A 19087-nucleotide genomic window follows, 5' to 3' on the forward strand; every position below is an offset into this window, starting at 1 on the left:
CGGCATTGCATGGCATGGAAAGCTCGGTGCACGCACACATTCCCCGAGACCACCCGAGGGGCCCCTACATCCCCATGCCGCCAGGCCCTGGGGGTACAGGGAGGGAGGGAGACACCTGCACTCTGGGGGAGCCGCACAGCACAGGGTCAGAGCAGAAGGGGCAGCAGTACCCCCACGGAAGCTGGGCCCCCATCACTACCCCTTGGTGCCCAGGGACCCTGTGGGTCTCCTCACTCTGCCCTGCACGGAGGCTGGGCAGGCCCCCGGTTCTGTTCGTACAGCCCGTGGGGGTCCAGCCGGGTTACCCATGCCCAGCTTCCAGGGTGTACCCAGAGCTGGGCGAATGGCAGGGAGGCGGAGGGCAGCAGGTGGCCATGTCCGGCCTGGACCCTGCTGGCCATGGCAGAAGAGGCTGGGCAGCGGCCCCTCTTGAGGACCCCTCTGCCTGGCAGGGGCGGTGTGGGCAGCTCTGGGCTCCCTGAAAGGAGGGCTGCTGCCCTGAAACGGGGATCCTGCTCCCTGCATCCCTCAGGGTAGGAGGAGAGCAGAGGAGGGCCTCGCCCAGCCAGCCCTCCCAGTACACTGGGCCCGGGCAGCACCCTGGGAACTTGCTGGAGAGGCTGGCAGCCCAGGGGCAGGCCCAGGAGCCTGCACTTTAACGCACCCCTCTGGGGGCCTGGCAGCAGGCCCACGCCCTCGGAGCCGCTCTCAGCAGCCGCGCAGACGCTCCCCCGGCGCGCTGCACACCGGTGAGCCGCCCGTCGCTCCCACCGGCCGAAATGCCTGTCAGCCGCGGCCAGGGAGGGGGGAAGGCCCCTGGCTCACCTGGCGACAGGTGTGGCTGGGGCCCGGGCTCGGATTAGCCAACTGCTGTGGGCGCGGGCGCAGCCGGCCCGCTAGGCCCGCAGGTGTGGCGGCCGCCGCAGCCCCGATCGCGTTACCGGAGCAGCCACCCACGGGGTGGGGAGGGCGCTGCCCGCGGCCGCCTGCTGGCCACCGCGATGCCAGGGGCGTGGAGCCCACGCCTCCTCCTTGTTTTTAAGAGCGGTGCGGTGGGCCCGCTTTCCACTTTTGGGGTTTTTTTTGTTTTTCTTTATCAAGGAATTGTTCTAACCTTTTAACAAGAACCACCAATTATCTCAGAGGCAGGAAACCAAATCCCGCCGCCTTGGTGAAAGGCAGGGCAAGGTCCCCCTGCTGTGCCAGGCAGACAGGGCCACATGAAAGGCCGGCCCGCCTGCTGTGGCTCTGCCCCCGGATCCCGGCGACAGATTGGACCCGGGTGCTGGACACTGTCCAGCTGCCAGGGCCAGGGCCAGCCCACGGGGGGGAGGCCGGGAGCAGCCCCCATGGCTGGAGGCACCGGCTCTGGCCACTGGAGGTGCACAGCCCCAGCCAGCCCGACTCCCTGCCGCGCCTTGCTGCACCCGGGTCTCCCCAGCAGCCCAGGGAGTCCCCGCACGCCCACCCGCACCCTTCACCACTGCGGTTCCTTGGAGGAGCCCCTGCTCGACGCCCGCAGGCCCGCTGGGACCCTCCTTCACCGCGTCTCATACTCGGCACACCCAGGCACAAGAGCAGCCTCTGCGGACATGGAGCAGGTCGACAGCGGGGACGGCGACCCCTGCCCCACCCGCAAGAGGACGTCGAGCGCATCTGACACCCCCGGGAGGTGTCTCGTCCCGTCCCCGCGCACCCAGACCCGCCCGCTGGACCCAGGCTCACAGTCCCCTGGAGTTTATTTTTCAGCAACCTCACGGCCCTGCGTGCACGCCCACACAGAACACTGTTTCATTTTGCCTTTGAATCTCAGGTAAATGGCATCACGCTGTGGGGAGTCCTCAGGGACTCGCTTTGTCACTCAATGCTGTTCCCAGGTTTCTTTGGCAGGTTGCTTTGCGTCGTGTTCACTGCTGTGTAATATTCCAAAGATGGCTGCCGCTCCGTACAGCGGCATCTGCAGCGTCACGCTGCACCCACCTCCCACCAGGGCTCTGAGCACCCAGACACCAGGCACACCCAGCAGGCACTCCCCAGAGGGTACCCTGCAGAATCACTCAGCAAGGGGTGTCACACCAAGTTCTTTTCCAGAAGGGTGGGATCACATTTATTCCAGGAGCAGGGAAGCCCCACTGTCCCCGGGCCAGACGTCTTCTACTCAGGCTCCTGGTGACTGGAGGCGCCCAGACGAGGGCTCAGTCGAGCCCGAGGTGGCCAGGGCTTGCTCTGGGGGCGGGACTGGACATCTGCCTACACCTTGGTGCACCCCCGCCCCTGCAACGGCTCAGACCCTAGATTCTATGACAGAACGGGGGTCCTCAGACAAATGGTTCACTTGGGGCCAGGCAGGGAAGACCCAGCACGAGCCAGCATCACCTCCTCGCGCCAGGGAGCTGGGGACACTCGTGGGACAGTAGGCGGATGGCGGGGACCGAGGTGAGACAAAGGGGCCCGCTGGCCAGAGAGGACTGTGAGCCAGGCAGGCAGGGGCTGTGGGGGCCAGGCGAGGGGAGCAGGCCAGAGGGCAGAAGGGCCGAGCAGCCCAGCTGAGTCGCCGCAGCTGGGCGACGGGGCAGTGGCGCGGGACAGGCTACAAAGACGCAGAGCCTGGAGCGCGCCAGGGGAGAGCTGAGCCTGGCCTGGGAGCCACTGTCTGCAGAAGCTGGTCTGAGTGTCGGGACCGCCAGGTCCAGGGACAGAGGCCAGTCAGGCGCCTCGTGGTAAGGCCCCCGCCCTCTGGTCACAGCCAGACCGGAGGAGCTGGCATCCCAGCGGAGGGAGGGGGGGGCGGCCGGAGGAGACAGGAAGACGCTCCTCCCAGCCAGGGGCTGCAAGGGCCCAGCGCAGGGGACAGCGCGACCCCGGGGCTGCCCCGCCCACGAGCAGGAAGGGCAGGCAGGTGGAGCCTCAGCGTGGCCGCCGAGATGCCCACCGGGCCGGAGGCCAGCACAGACGTCGGCCTGGGAGTAGCCACGGAACCGGGCTCACTGAGGGCGGACCAGCCGGCAGACCACACGCAGAGGACGCAGGCCTCAGACCCGGGGAGAGCCACGGGCTACCCGGGGTCTAACCTGTAATAAAAACGGGGCTCGGCAGCCACGCCCCGCTAGATGGCGCTCACCCCCGGGGGGTGGAAACCCAGCCGGTGTGGACAGCGGCCAAGGTAACTTCCAGACACGGCTCCAGCAGGTGCCCCGCCTGAAACCAGCCCTCCAGAGGGAAGCCTGTGGGGGCACAGGGAGTGTCTGTGCCTGTGGAGTGTCCTCACAGCCCCCCAAGTCTAAGGAACGTCAGGTCCCTGCCAGGACTTCAGATAAACGTGCACGGGACACGTCAGCCACACTTCCCTGGACGCCGAGGTGGGGGGGCCCTGGAAGGACACTCACTTCCTCCGGCGGACCCAGCCCCGTGCCCAGGCCACCCTCAGCACCCGCGGCCGCTGTCGCCGGTCAGCACAGCACCCCAGGAGACCCTAACCCTCCTCGACACTCCAGGGGCTGCGCTAGTTCATTCCAGTCAGCACCTGATGGGGAAAGCCTGTCAATGAGAGAGACGGTGGCTCATGTGGTGCTGCCCTCTGGGCCCCGCCCCAGCCTGACGCAAGTCAGGAAAGGCGGCCCCGCGTGATGGACAGCACCACACCAGCACCACACCGGCACCCCGGCCAGGGCCTCGGAGCAGCGCACGACCCAGATGACCGCGGCCGGCCCGGAGGACAGGCAGTCGGGAGGACGAGGACCCCACTGCCTTGCCTTACGTGGAGGACCGGCCCCCACCCCGTGAGCCACTCGCACAAGCCACAAGACAAACACGGACGGGCCTGCCTCCATGTGAGGCCATGGGGACCCCCAGCGGGAAGCCCCAGCTGTTGGCCGACCCGTGCGGCCCCCTGTGGCCGCTGGTCCCTGAAGGCCGCCAGCAGCGAAGGCACTGGGCGCTGCAAGGCACAAGGGATGCCGCTGCTTTCTGGACTGTCCTGAAGGCCCTGCCCTGCGCGCAGAGTCCACTGAAGCAGTACTGAGGACGGGGCACCCAGGCCAGGCGGCACGGGTGGGCCGCTGGCGGGTCCAGCTCCGCAGCCAAGGTCCCGGTCTCAGTCCCCAGACTCGGGCGGGCGAAGTGGTTCTGCTCGGTGGAAAGTGTCCTGCGGCCACAGCGCCGGCCCCCACGACCAGGTCTGCCCGGCGCCGTCACCTGCACAGCCCCAGGTGCGGGTGGCGGCTCAGCTTCTCCAGCAGCTCCTCCTCCGTGGGCTCCTCCAGGACATCCCTGCGCGGGGAGGCGGGGAGATGTGCGGGTGCGGGGGCCGGGCAGCGGGCAGCACACAGCGCACCCACCCATGCACAGGCCAAGGCGTCAGAGGACACCCCGCCATGCCCCCCCACCCCCACCCCAGCTGATGGGCCCCCCGCGGGCCGTACCGGAACAGCCGCTCCACCGTCATCTCGTAGGTGGCCTCCGGGTCCTCCGAGGCGGACTGCAGCTGGCCACGGCGGTCCCACTTATGAAGGAAGTTCTGGGGAGCAGGAGGGAAGGGCGCAGCGGGGGGGGTGTCCTGTGTGAAGCACGCCTCACCACGGCCCGGCACTGAGCCCACCCGGCCCCCTGCAGGAAGCAGAGAAGTGCCCCGTCCCCCACTACCTGGATCGGGCCAGCAGGGCACCAGCCCCCAAAGGAGCAGAGACCCCAGCTCTCCTGAAGGTCCTCCCCTATCAGGGGGGCTGCGTGAGGCCCCAGCAGCCGGAGGCTGGGCTGACAAGCCCAGCAGAGCTCCCCCCAGCCCGTGAGAAAGCCACTGAGGAGCCGGGCAGGGACGCCCAGTACCTCCAGAATGAGAGCCAGAAACAGGTTCACCCAGACAACAGACGACACCAGCCACCAGGACACGAAGTAGAGCTTCGACCACCTGCGGGGAGCGTGGGGGGCGGTCAGCGGGGTGGCCGCCTGCACAGATGCCCCGAGCTGGGATGCTGAGTCACCCGGGGGCCCGGGCGGCCGGCGACGGGCAGGGGCTGGGCAGGGGTAGGTCTGAGCCCTTGGCTCCAAGCAGGACTCGTGCACTCGGCCACCGCAGCCCCCCAGGGGCCCCAAGGCTCCCGGGGCGCCTGGGTGGGGCCGGGCAGGGGAGGGTCACTCACGGGCCCGAGTAGCGCCGGTAGGCGTCCAGGAAGACCTGCCAGTTGTTCACCACCATCACGTTCCACAGGGTGACCAGGGCGGCCTGCGGGCGGCAGACACGGTCCAGGGGGGTGCCGGGGGCGGGGGACCAGGCGGCCTGCGGCGGGGCAGGGGCACGGACTCACCGCGAAGTCGTCGAAGTTGTTGGACCAGTACTCCAGCTGCTCGTAGCTGCCGCAGGGCGCGGAGCCGTTGGGGACCAGGCTGGGGACACACCACTGGGTCACAGAGGGGCTGGGCACCACACCTGGGCCCCGCATTGCCCCCGCCCCGTCCCACTGGAACCAGAGATGGGGCCGAGAAGAAACGCCTGCAGCTCTGCGAGGACGGCGCAGGCCCAAGGCGGGGGGAGCTGACAGGACAGCAGGGGAACGCGCCCCCGGACTCGAGGCAGGCCTGGGAGGGGCACAGGGAGGCGAGGAGGCAGAGAGAGGAGCCAGGTCTTCCAGGGCCGCCCGTGCACCCAGACACACACCCCGAGGTGCCCGCCAGCCCCTGACCTGCTGTTGCCAGGAGCCACAATGGCGCCTCGGAACAGGGCGACACCGACGATGGCGAAGACGTAGTACACCACCTGGAGGGCGGCCCGGTCAGCCCCAGCCGCACGACCCCAGCACCCCTCCAGGCCACCCACCCGCCGCAGAGGGAGGGCGCTGGGAGGAGGGGTGGAGCTGCTGCCAGGGGAGCCCCAAAGATAAAACCGGGAGCCCAGGGATGTCAGGCTGCCCGCCCGCTCTGCGCTTCCCAGAGAAGAGGGTTCAGGGATGGCGGTGCTGGCAGGGACAGTCCCACCCTGCCCCCCACACCCGCCAGGGGCATCCACGGAGCCCCACGGGCAGCCCAGCTCCCCAGAGAAGGGTGGCCCGTGACCTGTCCCCACGGTGCAGGGGAGGAGGGCATAGCTCCGGACTCACCCTGCCCTCTCCTGTCCACTGGGCCTCAGGCCCGGCCCGGCCCGGCCCAGCCGACGCTCCCGACTCACCACCAGGACGCCACCGAACGCCCGCATGTTCCTGATCAGGTCCAGGATGGTGCTGGCCACCACGGTCATCAGCTGCGACGAAGACAGCACGGGCTGAAGCCGCCCTGCCACCCCACCCCACCACGCACACCGCACACGCCTGTGAGCCCCACACCACGCCCCGCCACCCCGACTCGGGGTCTTGGTCCCAGCCCCGCTGGTGCCCCCGCCCCAGAACACAGAGCCCCAAACGCACGCCCGCCGCCCCAGCCGACAGCTCCCTGGGCTGGAAGCCAGAGCAACGCACGCTGGAAGTGGCCACGTCGTGCCTGGAAAAGGGGACCCCAGAGCCAGCAGGCGCCCCCAAGGCAGCTCCCCGCCTGGCCAGCTGCGCCGCACAGAAAGGCCCCCCACAGTGGTGACCGTCCACCTGACTGGCCTCCCCACGCCACATCGGCACCGGTGGGGAGGGGAGGTGGCGCGCGGGGGTGAGGTCACAGCAAGGCACCCACATGTGGACGGCACCAGCGAGCCCGTTGGGACGGTAAACGTGGCTGCGCGGGGCAGTGCGCTCACACGCCTGGACGCGGTCACGTGCACGCGCGCGTGGGGGCCGAGCGTACCCCCGTTACCCTGCTCACACGGTGCAGGAAGCCCCGCTGGTGGCCCCACTGCACCAGCACCCCAGCTCCTCTGAAGGGAACAGCCCCGGCGGGACGGGCCCCTCGGGGCAGGGCAGGCTTGGCAGGAAGGACCTGGACACTCGGAAAAGGGCCTGATATTGGGCTCTTTGGCTCTGCGACCCGAGCTCCCAGCCGCCCACCTCCTCCCCACCAGGCTGGTCACTCCGGGCCCAAAGCTGGGTCACGAGGCACCCCTTGCCTGCAGCGGGGTCCCAGAAGTGAGTCCCCCACCAGCCGCACCCCCTCCTTCCTGAGCAGCGGCCTGGAAGCGCCCAGCCATGCGTTCCTCTGCCCCTCATACTAGTAGCTGCGGGGGCCAGGGCCCGAGGGCTTCCTGACACTTCAGGACACCTGGGGAAATGCTAGATTCCAGGGCTCAGCCTCCCAGGTGCCGGGGGGCAGGGGACCACCCCCGACGGGCCTCACCCCCCGCAGGCCAGCCCTGCACTCTCCCCCGAAGAGTAGGACTGGGTGGCACTCTGGCTGCAGCTGCCTCCAGCACCGCCCACCTGGGTGCCCAGAAGAACCCAGGACTGTCCCTCCTGGGCGCCCACTCCCAGAGCGGAGCCCCGGGGCGCAGGGCACAGGGCGGGGGCGGGGGGGCGCACCTTCACGCTGGGGATGACGCGCAGGAACCGGAACACGACGAGCATGTTCGCCAGCCGGGTCACGTCCCACAGCGACAGCAGGCCCTGCACCCCCGGCTTCCTGTGGAGACAGGGAGGCGGGCTGGGAGAGGCCGGACGCGGCCGAGGAGACAGGAGGCCAGAGCCGCAGAGACGCCAGCACCGGGGCGGCTCCGGCTGGGTGAGGGTGAAGGCACGCGCCCACGGCACAGCCCCCAGCGCCCGGGCCTGCACGGGAGACACAGGCCCTGCACGCCGGCTGCTCCAGCTCAGGCCCCAGCAGGACCGGAGAACCCTGCCCCCGGCCCCGCCTCCACCCCGTGGCCCTCGACCCACGTCCGCGCCCGGCCTCCGCTTCTACCCCACTGCCCTCGTCTCCCGGCCGCTGGCCCCGGCCACCTTCATGGCCACGCTCGCTGTTCTCACCCTACTCGGTGGGAACCCTCAGCAGACGCCGCCCCCACGGCTGCAGGCAGCAGGGATGTGGGTCCTCGGCCACTTCGGACACAGCAGCCCTCAGGCGCCAGGAGCAGGGGCCGCACTCCAGAGTGCCCGCTCTCGCCGCCCGACTCGGCCTCCAGGCCGCATGGGCCTGCCCCCTTCCTTGAGACCAGCCCTCCCCGGGGAGCTGACCCCCACGCTCCTCAGCTTCTCCACTAGGAGAGCAGCCCCCGCGCCCTGGGCCCACCACCGCACCACAAGGCACCCGGGGCCCAGCCCAGGTGCCCAAGCCTCAGTGCCAGGACCGGGCAGCAGGCTCGAAGGGCAGCTGAGTTCAGTGAGCCCCGGGCCCCGCGCCCCCACATGCCGCAGCCAGAAGAGAAGTGACCCCCACGTCAGTTTCAGCCAGAAACAGGTCCAAGGCCCACTCCAGGGCCCACAGGTCACCCAGCCCCACACCCCAGCCGCGTGTCCATCCTGGGACTGGGGTGAGCCTGCTGCACTCGGGGGGCCTCCGGCAGCCCCCATCACCGCTCTGAGAACGCACTGCCCAAGAGAGAGCCCCCGAGAACTGAGAGAAGGGGCTGCTCCCCGCATCCCCCACAGGCGGGCCTGCCAGGTGGGCAGGCCCGGGCCACGGACCGAGACCCTTCCCTGGGGCGCCAGGGGGCGGCGCGGCTGGCCCTCACCCCAGTCACATACCAGCCGGGGTGCGGGAAGCGGTACACAGCCAGAGTGGAGACCTCCAGGACCTTCAGGTACAAGAGAAAAGAAGGCGCCGTTACAGCCACGCAGGGGCGCCCACAAGGAGCGACCCCCAAAGGGGATGGGGCAGAGGTCAGAGCTCGGGCCTGTCCCCAGGGTAGGCTCCAAGTGTCAGCGCCTCCGCGGCCCAAGACCCCCTGGTCTCAAGCTCGGGGCTGCACGCGTGAAGGGCAGGACTAGGGGGAGGCGGGGCCCGGTGCCTCACCCCGCTCCTGCTCCAGCGCCCCGGGACTGGCCCCACAGAGGTCACCGCGATCCCTGAGCGACACACGTGTGACCCCTCCCGCGGGCTCTGGGGAAGGCCCACCGGCGGCCCCAGGACCCCGTCCCTCTGCCCACCGCGTCAGGTCCTGCTGTGGTGGCCGCACCGAGGAGCAGAGCTGTCAGCCGGAGAGGGCTGCGGGTCCCCCGCCTGCCCCCACACCCGGTCTCCTGCAGCCCGCAGCCCGCTCCAGGACCACCCAGGAAGCAGTGCACCCGGGGCGGGGGGACCCCAGCCCTTTGCCCCGGGAGCCAGGAGCCCTGAGCCCACTGCCCTGGGGTGCCCGAGGTTACCAGCAGGATGAGGGCGAGGAGGCCGTCGAACAGGTTGCTGGGGTAGGACAGGTAGCCCCCCGGGCCCAGGGCGAGCAGCTTGAGCAGCGCCTCCAGCAGGTAATACAGGACGAAGCCGCAGCTGAGCACCTGCGGGCGCAGGTCACAGGCCCGGTCAGCCGCGTCTCCGCCCGCACCGTCGCCTCCCGGGCTCTCCTCTCGGCTGCTCTGCCCAAGCCCACCCTCACACCCGGTCCCCAGTGCCCCCTTCTTACCCACTCCAGTCCTCAGTGACCTGAGGTGACCTCAGCGCACCCCACGCCCGGCTTCACCTGCTCCCTGACCCAGAGGCCCAGGGCCCGACATCCCCCCCACTCCCAACCGGCCCCAGTCTGATCTCCGTGGAAACAGCACAGAGACCTCCCAGAGAGGCCGGGCTGCCCCCCAACACAGGCCCCGTCACCCAAGCCCCAGGAGGGACGATGCTAGGAACTCAGCAGCGGTGGGGCCGGGCGGAGCGGAGCTCACCCCCAGGACGAAGTCGTCGCGGTCAGCAGGCGGCACCATCGTGTCCCTCACCAGGAAGCCCTGCGGGGCCAGAGCGGCAGGGCGTGGGCAGGCGGGCGCCGACAGCCGGCCGGGCAGGAAGGGTACCCCCACCGCACCCCCACACTCACACAAATGGACACCAGGTTGCCAAGGGCGACGAGGTTCCCCAGGTAGTCAAAGTAGGGGTGGCCGAAAAGGAACTGGGCGGTCCGCAGGAATGGGGACCGGTACTCGGGCCTCGGGGGGTGCTGGGAAGGGACACACACTCAGATCTACCAGCCAGAGGTCGGAACCCCTGAGCCCGGCTGCCGCCCCTGTTCTGGGTGGGGTCCCTACCACCCCGCCACCCATCCGTCAGCCCAGCCTAAGGACGCGCTCAGTCCTGACGGAGACACTCTGGGGTCTCCTGGACACACGCTGAACGGACGGCAAGGCCCACCTGGAGGCCTTACAAGGACAAGAGGACAGCTCCGCCGCCTCCCACAGAGGACACACAGACGGGACATCCATCGGGGGTCCCTCTGGGTCAGCCTGGCCTGTGCACCCCACAAGAACAAAAGTCCCAGCTTCCGAGGGCCAGACTACTTCTGTTCCCACTAAGCCCAGAACTCCAGGAAGGTACATCCTGGCGTGGTCACTGCACTACTGGGTGGCCTGGCGCTGGCCGTGATCAGGGTGGCCGCTCACCTCTTTAATCACCCTCTTGTCAAACTCGTCAAAGAGAGCCTGAAACTTCTCAGCGGACAGCAGGTCATCACCACAGCAACGAACCTTCTGCAGAGGAGGGAAGCCACGTCAGCAGACTCAGGGTCGGTGGGGTCAGCTGGGGTCAGCTGGGTCATGCAGGGTCAGTGGGATCGGCTGGGTCAGCTGGGGCCAGTGGGGTCAGCGGGGTCAAGGTGAAGAGAGGCCCAAGAGGAGGGCGCATGACCCCCCAGTTCCACCCAGAGAGGCTGGCCTGGCTGATCTAAAATGACACCCCCAGCCCCCACGGGAGCCCCGGGGCACAGGCTGGGGTGGGCAGGCTGGGGGCTGATACCTCCATGATGGACTGTTTGCGGGTGCTGTCCAGCTGGACTTTCTGAAGCACCTGCAGGAACTCCTGGGGCTTAACCCCAACTCTGTGGGAAAACACACCCACATGCCGGTGAGCCCCTGCAGGGTCCTGGGCAGACGTGGGGCCCAGGGCGACGACCAGCCTCCACGAGGGGCTGGCACCACAGCCTCACTGGGACACCGTCCCGCCGGAGGGGCAGTGGAGGCTGCCTGGGATCCTGGGGGTCGGGGAGCCTTGCCCAAGGGCCCCGCCCCCATCACCCCTGCCAGAGCCAGGCAGCAGGGTGAGCATGGGGTGGGGGGGGTGAGGCCGAGGAGCCCCAGAACTAAGCAAACCCCGGGGCAGTGGGACATGGTCCCCGTGAAGCCAGGGCCGTCACCCGCGCAGCCAGCAGGGCTGGGAAACCGCCTGAACCATCGCCCGGCCCGGCCCCGGGGGAAGAGGGCCGGGAACCCAGCACTCACCCCTGGGCGGGGGCCACTCCCTCAGCAGCCGCAGACAGGACCTGGAAGGCCGCCCGGGTCCCCAGCCGCCTCCGGATCAGAGAGGTCTGCAGGGATTTCTGCAGGGACGGGGCTCTGAGGGGCCGCTCAGCAACCCCCCTGCCCCGGCAGCCCTGAGGGCAAAGGGCCCCCAGGCCGGGAAGCCACCACCGGAGCAGGGGCGAGGGTGCTCCTAAGGGAGGGCGGGGAGGGAACCTCGAGGCGGCAGGCCCAAGGGGGCACGGAGGGGGCAGGGGAGGCCTCTCCGATTCTCACCACGAGGAGCCGGGGCTGTGCAAAGGCACTGCCCCCGCCGGGATGTGCACCGCCCCCCACCGGCCCTGAGCCCCTCACCAGCAGGTAGCCCCGGAACTGGTTGTAGATGATGGCCGTCAGCAGGTTCATCAGAAACAAGCTTCCTGGGGGGAACGCCACGGTCGGACGGGCTGCAGCACAGCGGGGCAGCCCAAGGGGGGACAGGGCCCGGCAGGCCTGGGGCGCCCGCAAGGAGGACTACCTGGGGCACCCCACGTCCACCCTGCGGGCCTGCCGGCCTCCACACAGGGCCAAGGTCACGGGTCGGGGTGACCGCACACCACAAACCAGGGAGGTCTCACAGGGGTGAAGTCAGAGGTGACACTGGGGTGACCTCTTCGGGTCGGGAAGCGAGCCCACCCCTAAGCACCAAGGAGCCTGTCACCCCAGAGACCCCCACGGGCCCAGGCTCACCAACCAGGGTGAAGACGATGAAGAAGACCGCGTAGGCGCGGTTCCAGGAGTACGCCGGGATCATCACTGCCGGGGAGGGGAGCGGAGAGGCTGGAACTCGCGGCCGGCCCCGCGCCCTGCGCCGGCCCCGCTCACGCCTGCTTCTGGAGGGGGGCGCGCCCCTGCCGGACGCCCAGCTCTCGCCTCCGCGTGCGGGACCAGGAGCACCCCGACGCTGAGCCTGCCCCCGGGACCGCCCGGGGACAGAGCCGCTCCCCAAGCACGGCGGGACGGCGAGGCCAGGGCCGCCCTCCAGGGCTGCGCCCACCCCCACCGGGCAGACCCTGCGGGGCGAGCGGGGCCACCCAGGGACGCCCACACACCGTCCACTTGCTTCTCCGGAGTCAGGAGACAAGGGGACGGGGCGAGAAAGAGGAGCAGGAAGGAGACAGGAGAAGGAAGGAAACTAGGAACGAGAAAGGAAAACACAAGGAAGGAGGGGGAAGCACTGAGCTTCACCTGCTCACTGTCCTCCGCACGGAAGACCGGGGAGCCCACCTGCGCCCCCCCGAGTGCCCGCCCCACCGGCCTGAGCTGGGCGCCCAGGACCCCCGGCCCTCGCGCACCGTCAGGGTTGTTGGCCGTGGTCAGCAGCACCAGGAGGGACGTCAGGGCGTCCGGCAGGCTGCGGAAGTAGGCCAGCCTCTCCCTGTCCTGCCCGGTGTCCTGCTGGGACAAACGTGGCCACTGAGGGGCCCCTTGGGCCGGCACCGCAGAGCAGGCACCCTCCAGCCGCACCCCTGGCTCCCCAGCCGGCCCCCCAGTCAGACAGGCCCTGACTCAGGGAGTGCAGCCCCAGACGGCTGCCCAGGCGGCCGCACACCCTCACGGACAGCGGTCACCCCAGCCCCCACAGCAGGCCCGGCTCGCAGGCGGCTCCCCTCGGACCCCAGGGCCCCGTCGGGCAAGGGAGGGTACCTTCTTGCCGGTGAAGAGCAGCATCCCGAACATGGTGAAGAGGCTCAGGTGGAGCGCCAGCAGCAGCAGGACGCTGGGGGTGACGCACAGCTCAGCGGGGCACGGGCACTGGGGAGCTCCCTGTACCCCCAACCCAAGACCTGCCCGGCTCAGCCCGGGGCCCCACCCCCTGTGGACAGTCTCTCTGTGGAAGTGAACTGCAGCCCAGGGGCTACCCCACCCTGAGAGGCGCGGCCGGGGACCCCAGGACTCTAGGTGAAAGGCCGTTCCTCCCACCTGGGGGGACGGGGCAGGGGAGGGAGGCCTGAGGGTGGGGAGCTGGTGTTTCATAGAATCTCACCGATGAGGGGGCTGGGGGAGGGGCGGGAAGCCCTGCAGCAGAGGGGGGGGTTCTGCACAGGCCACCAAGGGGTGCCACAACCACAAGCCACACGCCACCTGCCCGCTGACCGCCCTGGGTGGGCAAAGTGCCCACAGGGCCTGACAGACCACATGCTGGGTCCCAGAGCATAGCGGCCCAGATGGGAGCTGCGGCAGCCCCCCCAGCACCCCCGCACACACACCGCAGGGAGCAGGCGGCCCCCCCACACCTCCGGCCGAGCACCGGGAGCACACCTTGCCATCTCCGGCAGCGACCAGCGGATACACTTGAGCGTCTTCTTCATCATGGAGGAGTTCTGCATCAGGAAGAAGGGCCGCAGGGGCCGGCGGAGCCGCAGCGGCTATCAGGCAGGAGCAGGGAGGGGGCTCAGAGCTCGCTGGGCCAGGTGCCCATGTGTGGCTGGGAAGACAGTTCGCCCCCCACCCCAGGTCCACAGCAGCCTCTGGGCAGTGCCAGGGGTCAATTTAGCCTCAAAGCTGCAGAACATTCAGGCACCAGACGGGATGGACCTGACAATATCAGAATCGCAAAGCAGGAGGCAGGAGGCTGTGGCTCACACGGGCCCTTGACTGACAGGGCTTTGGGGGGCTCCATCGGGGGCATGGCCCACAAGGGGCCCAGCGAGTGGTGAGGCAGCCATGAGGAGCCGGAAGCCACCCCTAGGCCCTTCTACCTCCCTTAGTGTCTTCACCTGTGGAGGGGAACAGACCCCCCGCACAGGGGAGGCACCCCGGGAAGGGGCCAGGCTGGGCTGGAGAGGGCCCGGGCTGGGCTGGGCAGGGCCTGGGCCCCCAGCACTCTCCAGGCCCTCTGCACCCTGCATCGCCCCAGCCACCCCCTACCTACCTCCTGACACAGGAGACTCAGCGACACGGCCCAATCAAGCAGAGACACGGCCAGCACCAGCAGGTAGGCCAGCAGCCAGGGGTTCTGCCGGAACTGGTCCCACCCGACCAGGTAGCTCTGCAAGAGACGGGCCAGCTGGCACAGGCAGGCACGCTGGGGCCCCGCAGCCAGGCGAGGCTGGGTGGCCAGAGCAGTGGGGCAGGGCCGGGCAGTGTGGTCTCCGCAGGACTCAGGGAGAGGTGGCCAGGAGGCCTGCCCACTGCTGAGGCCAGGCAGCAGCGACCTCTGGCTCGGCACTTAACCAGCCTGGCCTCGCTCCCGCATCAGTAACGGGGCCCCGCCTGCTGGGCCTAGCCACCCACCACCTCCGCGTAACCCCAGCACCACCGGGACCCAGGCGGCGGCGCAGTGGGCGGCCCTGGCCCGGCTGAGGTTTCGGAAGGTGGGATGCGGTCAAGGGCCTGCCCCTTGCGCGTCCCCGTCGCCGGCCTCAGAGGTCAGGCCCGCAGACACGAGCGAGGGCATCCTCCCACCGACACGTCCCCAGAGCAGCGGCCGTTCCACCGCGCTCGCGGGAACGTCTCACTGGTTCCAGCTGGAGTTTAACCCGACCTCCTAATCACGGTATGGGCTGAAAAAGGAGAAGTTGAGACGCTGCCCGGGGCCCCTCAGGCTCAGCAGAGGCCAAGGCCACCTTCCCGCCCGCCAGACCGAGGGACGGGGCTGGCCACAGGCAAGGTGCACGCTGACGCCTGTGTGGGCCGGGCGGTGCTGGTGGAGGCAACAGGCCCGAGGGCCACAGCACGCGCCGCTGCGCTCACAGGAAGCCGCTCGGGCTCAGGCCCGGCCCGGCAGCGTCAGAGAGCAAGGCCGGGGCCTCCTCCAGCCCCTGCAGGGACACGCGCCAGAGGCGAGCCCACGGTCAGACACACAGTCGCGCGGAGCAGACCCTGGCCCCCCCAGCCCTTCTCCTGTGCTGCTCGTGGGGGCGGGAGGCCGGGCCATGGGGAGAGGCCTCGGCTGCTTCAAGGTCCAGTTCCCAGGGAGCCCGGGCCTCGGCCCCACCGGCCAAAGTGCAGAGTCAAGGAAAGGCAGCCGCGGCTGCCGAGCCTGCGGGCCCCTCACCTTCACAGAGACGTCGACCACGAAGATCAGCAGGCAGAGCCCCTCCACGCCCTCCGTCAGGCCGCAGGGCGGGCTCCAGGGGGCCGAGCGGTAGCGGACGTCCGAGGTGCTGGTGAACGAGGAAGGGATCTCGACGAACGCCAGGGACAGGATCAAGAAGATGGTGAAGCTCAAGATCCTGGAAAAGGGACGCAAGTGTGCAAAGGCAGGGGCCAGCCACGCGGGGTCAGCAGCAGGCGGCCGGGGCCAGGCTCGGCCCACCCTCCTGGCCCAGGGCCATTCGCGGGTCAATGAACACGTATTTGGTGGAAACTCAACTGCCAGGGCTGACCGGAATGTTCTGGAAAGGAGCCCTAGCCTCTGGGCTGGGCGTCTCTCAGTGACGGGAGGCAGCGCCTGCTCCTCCCCCTGGGAGCAGCCCCCCGAGACCCCCACTGGCCGGGCCCCCGCTCACCACTGGCAGGCGCTGGAGTAGTACCAGCGGTACAGCCACAGCGACCGGGCGTCCATGCGGTGATGGATGGAGCGGTACTGCAATGAGAGGTCGCGGGCGCATGGGGGGCCTGGTGCCACACAGCACAGTGGGCCACAGGCAGGGCGCCCTCCGCACCCCGACACACACACAAGTGGGGAGACATCAGGGGAGACAGCTCCCCTGAGCCAGCGGCAAGGCTGGTGCCGCACACGCTGAGCACCTGAGGTGGAGTCCAGGCCGGCGGCACACACAGGGGCACTTACCGAATGCACAGCACTGGCCACCTGCCTGAGGGGGTCTCCTCACCTGCGAGGCCCCCTAACCCCCACCGCAGCCCCTCTCCTCACAGGACCTTGGAGCAGGTGGCAACGAACAGCCCAGGTATGTGCAAGTCAAGAAATTAATGACCTGGAACTCGAGCGCCTCCTCCAGGACTGAAGGAGACAGTGCGCAGGGCACAGCTGTCACGTGGCGCTGACCACACAGCCCAGCAGCGAGGCCATGGCCCCTGCACCCAGTCCCCAGAGCCCTGGGGACAAGCCGGCTCGGCCACCAAGGTGTGCCACCCACCTGGATGGCATCTTCGATGAAGACCACAGCCTGCTCCAAGTACAGGGCCCGCCTGGCTGCAGCACCTGGGGTAGAAGGGCATCAGGTGGACGCAGGTGACCAAGGGGGTCACGTGGCTCCCCTCAGGGCTGCGGTCAAGGAAGAACCTGGTTTGTTTCTTTCTCCAAGGCTCTGCTACGAGATGCTGCTCCCCCATGGGGGTCAGCGTGCACACATGAGTGGACCAGGGGTCTTCTTGTCGTGTGCAGGGGCCAGAGGCTCCACCCCGGCAGAGCATGGCAAGGACACGCAGCCCATGGCGAGGGGCAGAACCAAATCTGGGGGGCTCAGACCCTACCCCCCACCATAAACCCCGCACCTGTCGCTCCCCTGTCAAACAGGTGTCACCGGCACCCAGCTCAGCCCCCAGAGGGCACTGGACAGGGTGGAAGAGGGAGCACAGGACAGCTCGGGGTGACTGAGTGGGAGGTAGGGGGAAGAGATGGACGCAGCAAGACAAGAATACAACTACTCAGACTAGGAAAGACAGGTGGCCAGAGGCCAGAGCCACTGCAGGCCCAGGTTGGGGTGCGGCTGGAGGGGACAGGCCCTGGCAAGCTGTCTGGGGCCAAGGGCACTGGCCACCCTGGAACTGTCCAGCACTCACCCAACCCGCTCGCCTGGCTCAGAGGCTGTTCTGTAAAACTCTGGGTCTGGCCACCCTCTCACCCTGCTCACCCTGCCCCCATGGCACCAGCCTCCAGGGGGCCTCCCTGCACCATCTGCAACCCTAAACAATACACCCCTCCACACACCCCACCCCGCACCTCCCCCCCAAGCTCTCCAAGCCTGCAAGCCCTACCGCAGCCCAGACTCCAACTGAGCAGTCCAGGGACTCCAACTCTGGGTGGCAGTCACCTGTTGCACCCCATCACCCCACTGGACACACCAGTGCTTATGTCGGGGTGGAATGTCTGCGGCAGAGAGCAGTGGACAGGAGAGGCTCAAGCACGTCCCGGTCCCCCGCCATGAGCCCTGGGGTCAGTCTCCCCGGCCCTAGCCTTTCCCCAACATCTGGTCCTAACCTCCCAGCTCCTGCTCCAGGATCCACCAGACACAACCTGGGGCCCACAGCAGCGCCAGCAGCAGCAGCCCCATCCTCACTGGTAGGAGGAGCTGGGGGGGGGGGCGGGCTGAATTCCTGCAAACCCCAGCACAGGACACTGCTGGGAGCCCGAGGGGACAGCTGGGTGGAGCCTGAATGAGCCATTCTCAATCCCCACTGCCCAGAACACAGGGCGCCCTGTCCACGTTCTCAGGGCCCGTGAGGAGGCCCCAGGACCAGGACAAAAGAGCCCCCCTGAGCGTGCACCCCCGCAGCAGTGCCGGGCCCTGGCTCTAGCTCACCACGTGGCTGCAGGGCTCACCCACCACCCGCTCTGCCAGGGCCGGGACCTCCATGTACCTGACCCAGAACCGGCCCTGGATGAGGTTTCCCTGGAGTCTCTGGACCCCCAGTGCCCCTGAGGCACCCCGTGACCACCCCTTTCACAGACCCCAGGGTGGGCAGCCTGCCGAGGCCACACAGCCAAGGAAGTGGCAGCTCCCAACCCCCGGCACAGCCGGTGCCTCCATGCGGGGAGGCTTCCCCGCATGGAGAGGCTTCCCAGGGCAGCCTCTGGGCTGCCTCAGCTTCCCGTCCCCCCTCCCCGCGGGGCCCGCCCCGGCCCCCACTACCCCACAGGACACCCACGAAGAAACCTGCGGGACAGGAGAGGAAGCCCAGCGCGGGACCGGCCCAGGGCCCAGGGCTGCGAGCAGGGGCGCGTCCCGCACACCCTCCGGGCCCGGACTGCGGGCCGGGCACCGCGGGGCCCTTCCCCGCCAACCCCGCGCCCAGCCCAGTGCCCCGGGTCGGCGGCAGGGCGGCCCTCGGGTTGGGGTTCGCCCCCTCTCCGGGCAAACAGGAAGGGCCGCGGGGGCGGGAGCCGGGAGGAAGCTGCGCGGCGCGGGAGGCGGCCCCGGCCCAGCAGCGCCTCCCGGGCCGGCCGCGAGGAGGAGCCGCCAGCGGGCCGCCCGCCGGCCGCGCGCCCTGGGCGGGAGACGCCCCCTCCGAGCCGCGGCGCCCCAAGAGCGGCGCTGCCTCCGAGGAGTCCCGGCCGCCCGGGGGCGCGGCCGGTCCGTCCGGGCACTCGGCGGGGCTGCGGCCCCCGCGCCCCCGCGCGCCCCCCTCGCCGGCGCCCCGCGCCCGGCCGCGCCCCGGCCGGAGGGCAGGGAGGGACCCGGGCCCCGGCCGCCGCTCACCGGGGCCGGCGTGGCCGCCGCGGAGGCCGGGGGGGCCCTCCCAGGAGCCGCGGGCCCCGGCGCCGCGCGCGCGGCCCAGGAGCGGCGCCGACTCGGCCGCCGGCCCCGCCGCGGGCTCCGCCATGAGCCCGACGCGCGGCGCAGCCGCCCGCGCAGGCGCAGTGCCCCGCCGGCGCGGAAGGAGCCGCGGCCCCGCGACGCCGGCCCCGCCCCGCCCCGGCAGCCAATGAGAGCCCGGGCCTCGCGGCGGGGCGGGGCGGCGGGGCCGCGGGCCACGCCCCGGTGGGTGGAGCTCAGCGCCGCTCCGGCTGCGCGGGGAGTGGCAGGAGCGCGTTCTCAAAGAGCGGGCCGCGGACCGGGCGTCGGCGTCACGCGGCCCTGGTGGACGCCGCAAATTCTTGGGCCCTCCCACAACCGAGTTCCGGGGCGACGCCCAGGATTTTG

General features: G+C 69.8%; 1 protein-coding gene across 1 annotated transcript; it reads right to left on the bottom strand.

Moving 5' to 3' along the window:
- Positions 1-1530: 1530 nt before the first annotated feature.
- TPCN2 (two pore segment channel 2) lies at positions 1531-18767 on the bottom strand. Its single transcript, XM_037515678.2, has 25 exons — positions 18644-18767; positions 16361-16425; positions 15770-15846; positions 15316-15493; positions 14191-14307; positions 13578-13684; positions 12963-13035; positions 12611-12713; positions 12006-12071; positions 11631-11695; positions 11259-11356; positions 10777-10858; positions 10425-10511; positions 9866-9985; positions 9717-9776; positions 9210-9338; positions 8592-8641; positions 7431-7530; positions 6161-6232; positions 5679-5752; positions 5304-5382; positions 5139-5221; positions 4825-4906; positions 4422-4516; positions 1531-4269 (listed from the first exon to the last, which is right to left on the bottom strand). Exons 1-25 carry the CDS (start codon positions 18765-18767, stop codon positions 4191-4193), a joined length of 2265 nt encoding a protein of 754 aa, XP_037371575.1. The 3' UTR covers positions 1531-4190.
- Between the last annotated feature and the right edge of the window lie 320 nt (positions 18768-19087).

Source organism: Talpa occidentalis, unplaced genomic scaffold, assembly GCF_014898055.3.
Source record: "Talpa occidentalis isolate TD23 unplaced genomic scaffold, MPIMG_talOcc4v2.1 talOcc4.17, whole genome shotgun sequence".
In the NCBI taxonomy this organism is placed as follows: Eukaryota; Metazoa; Chordata; class Mammalia; order Eulipotyphla; family Talpidae; genus Talpa; species Talpa occidentalis.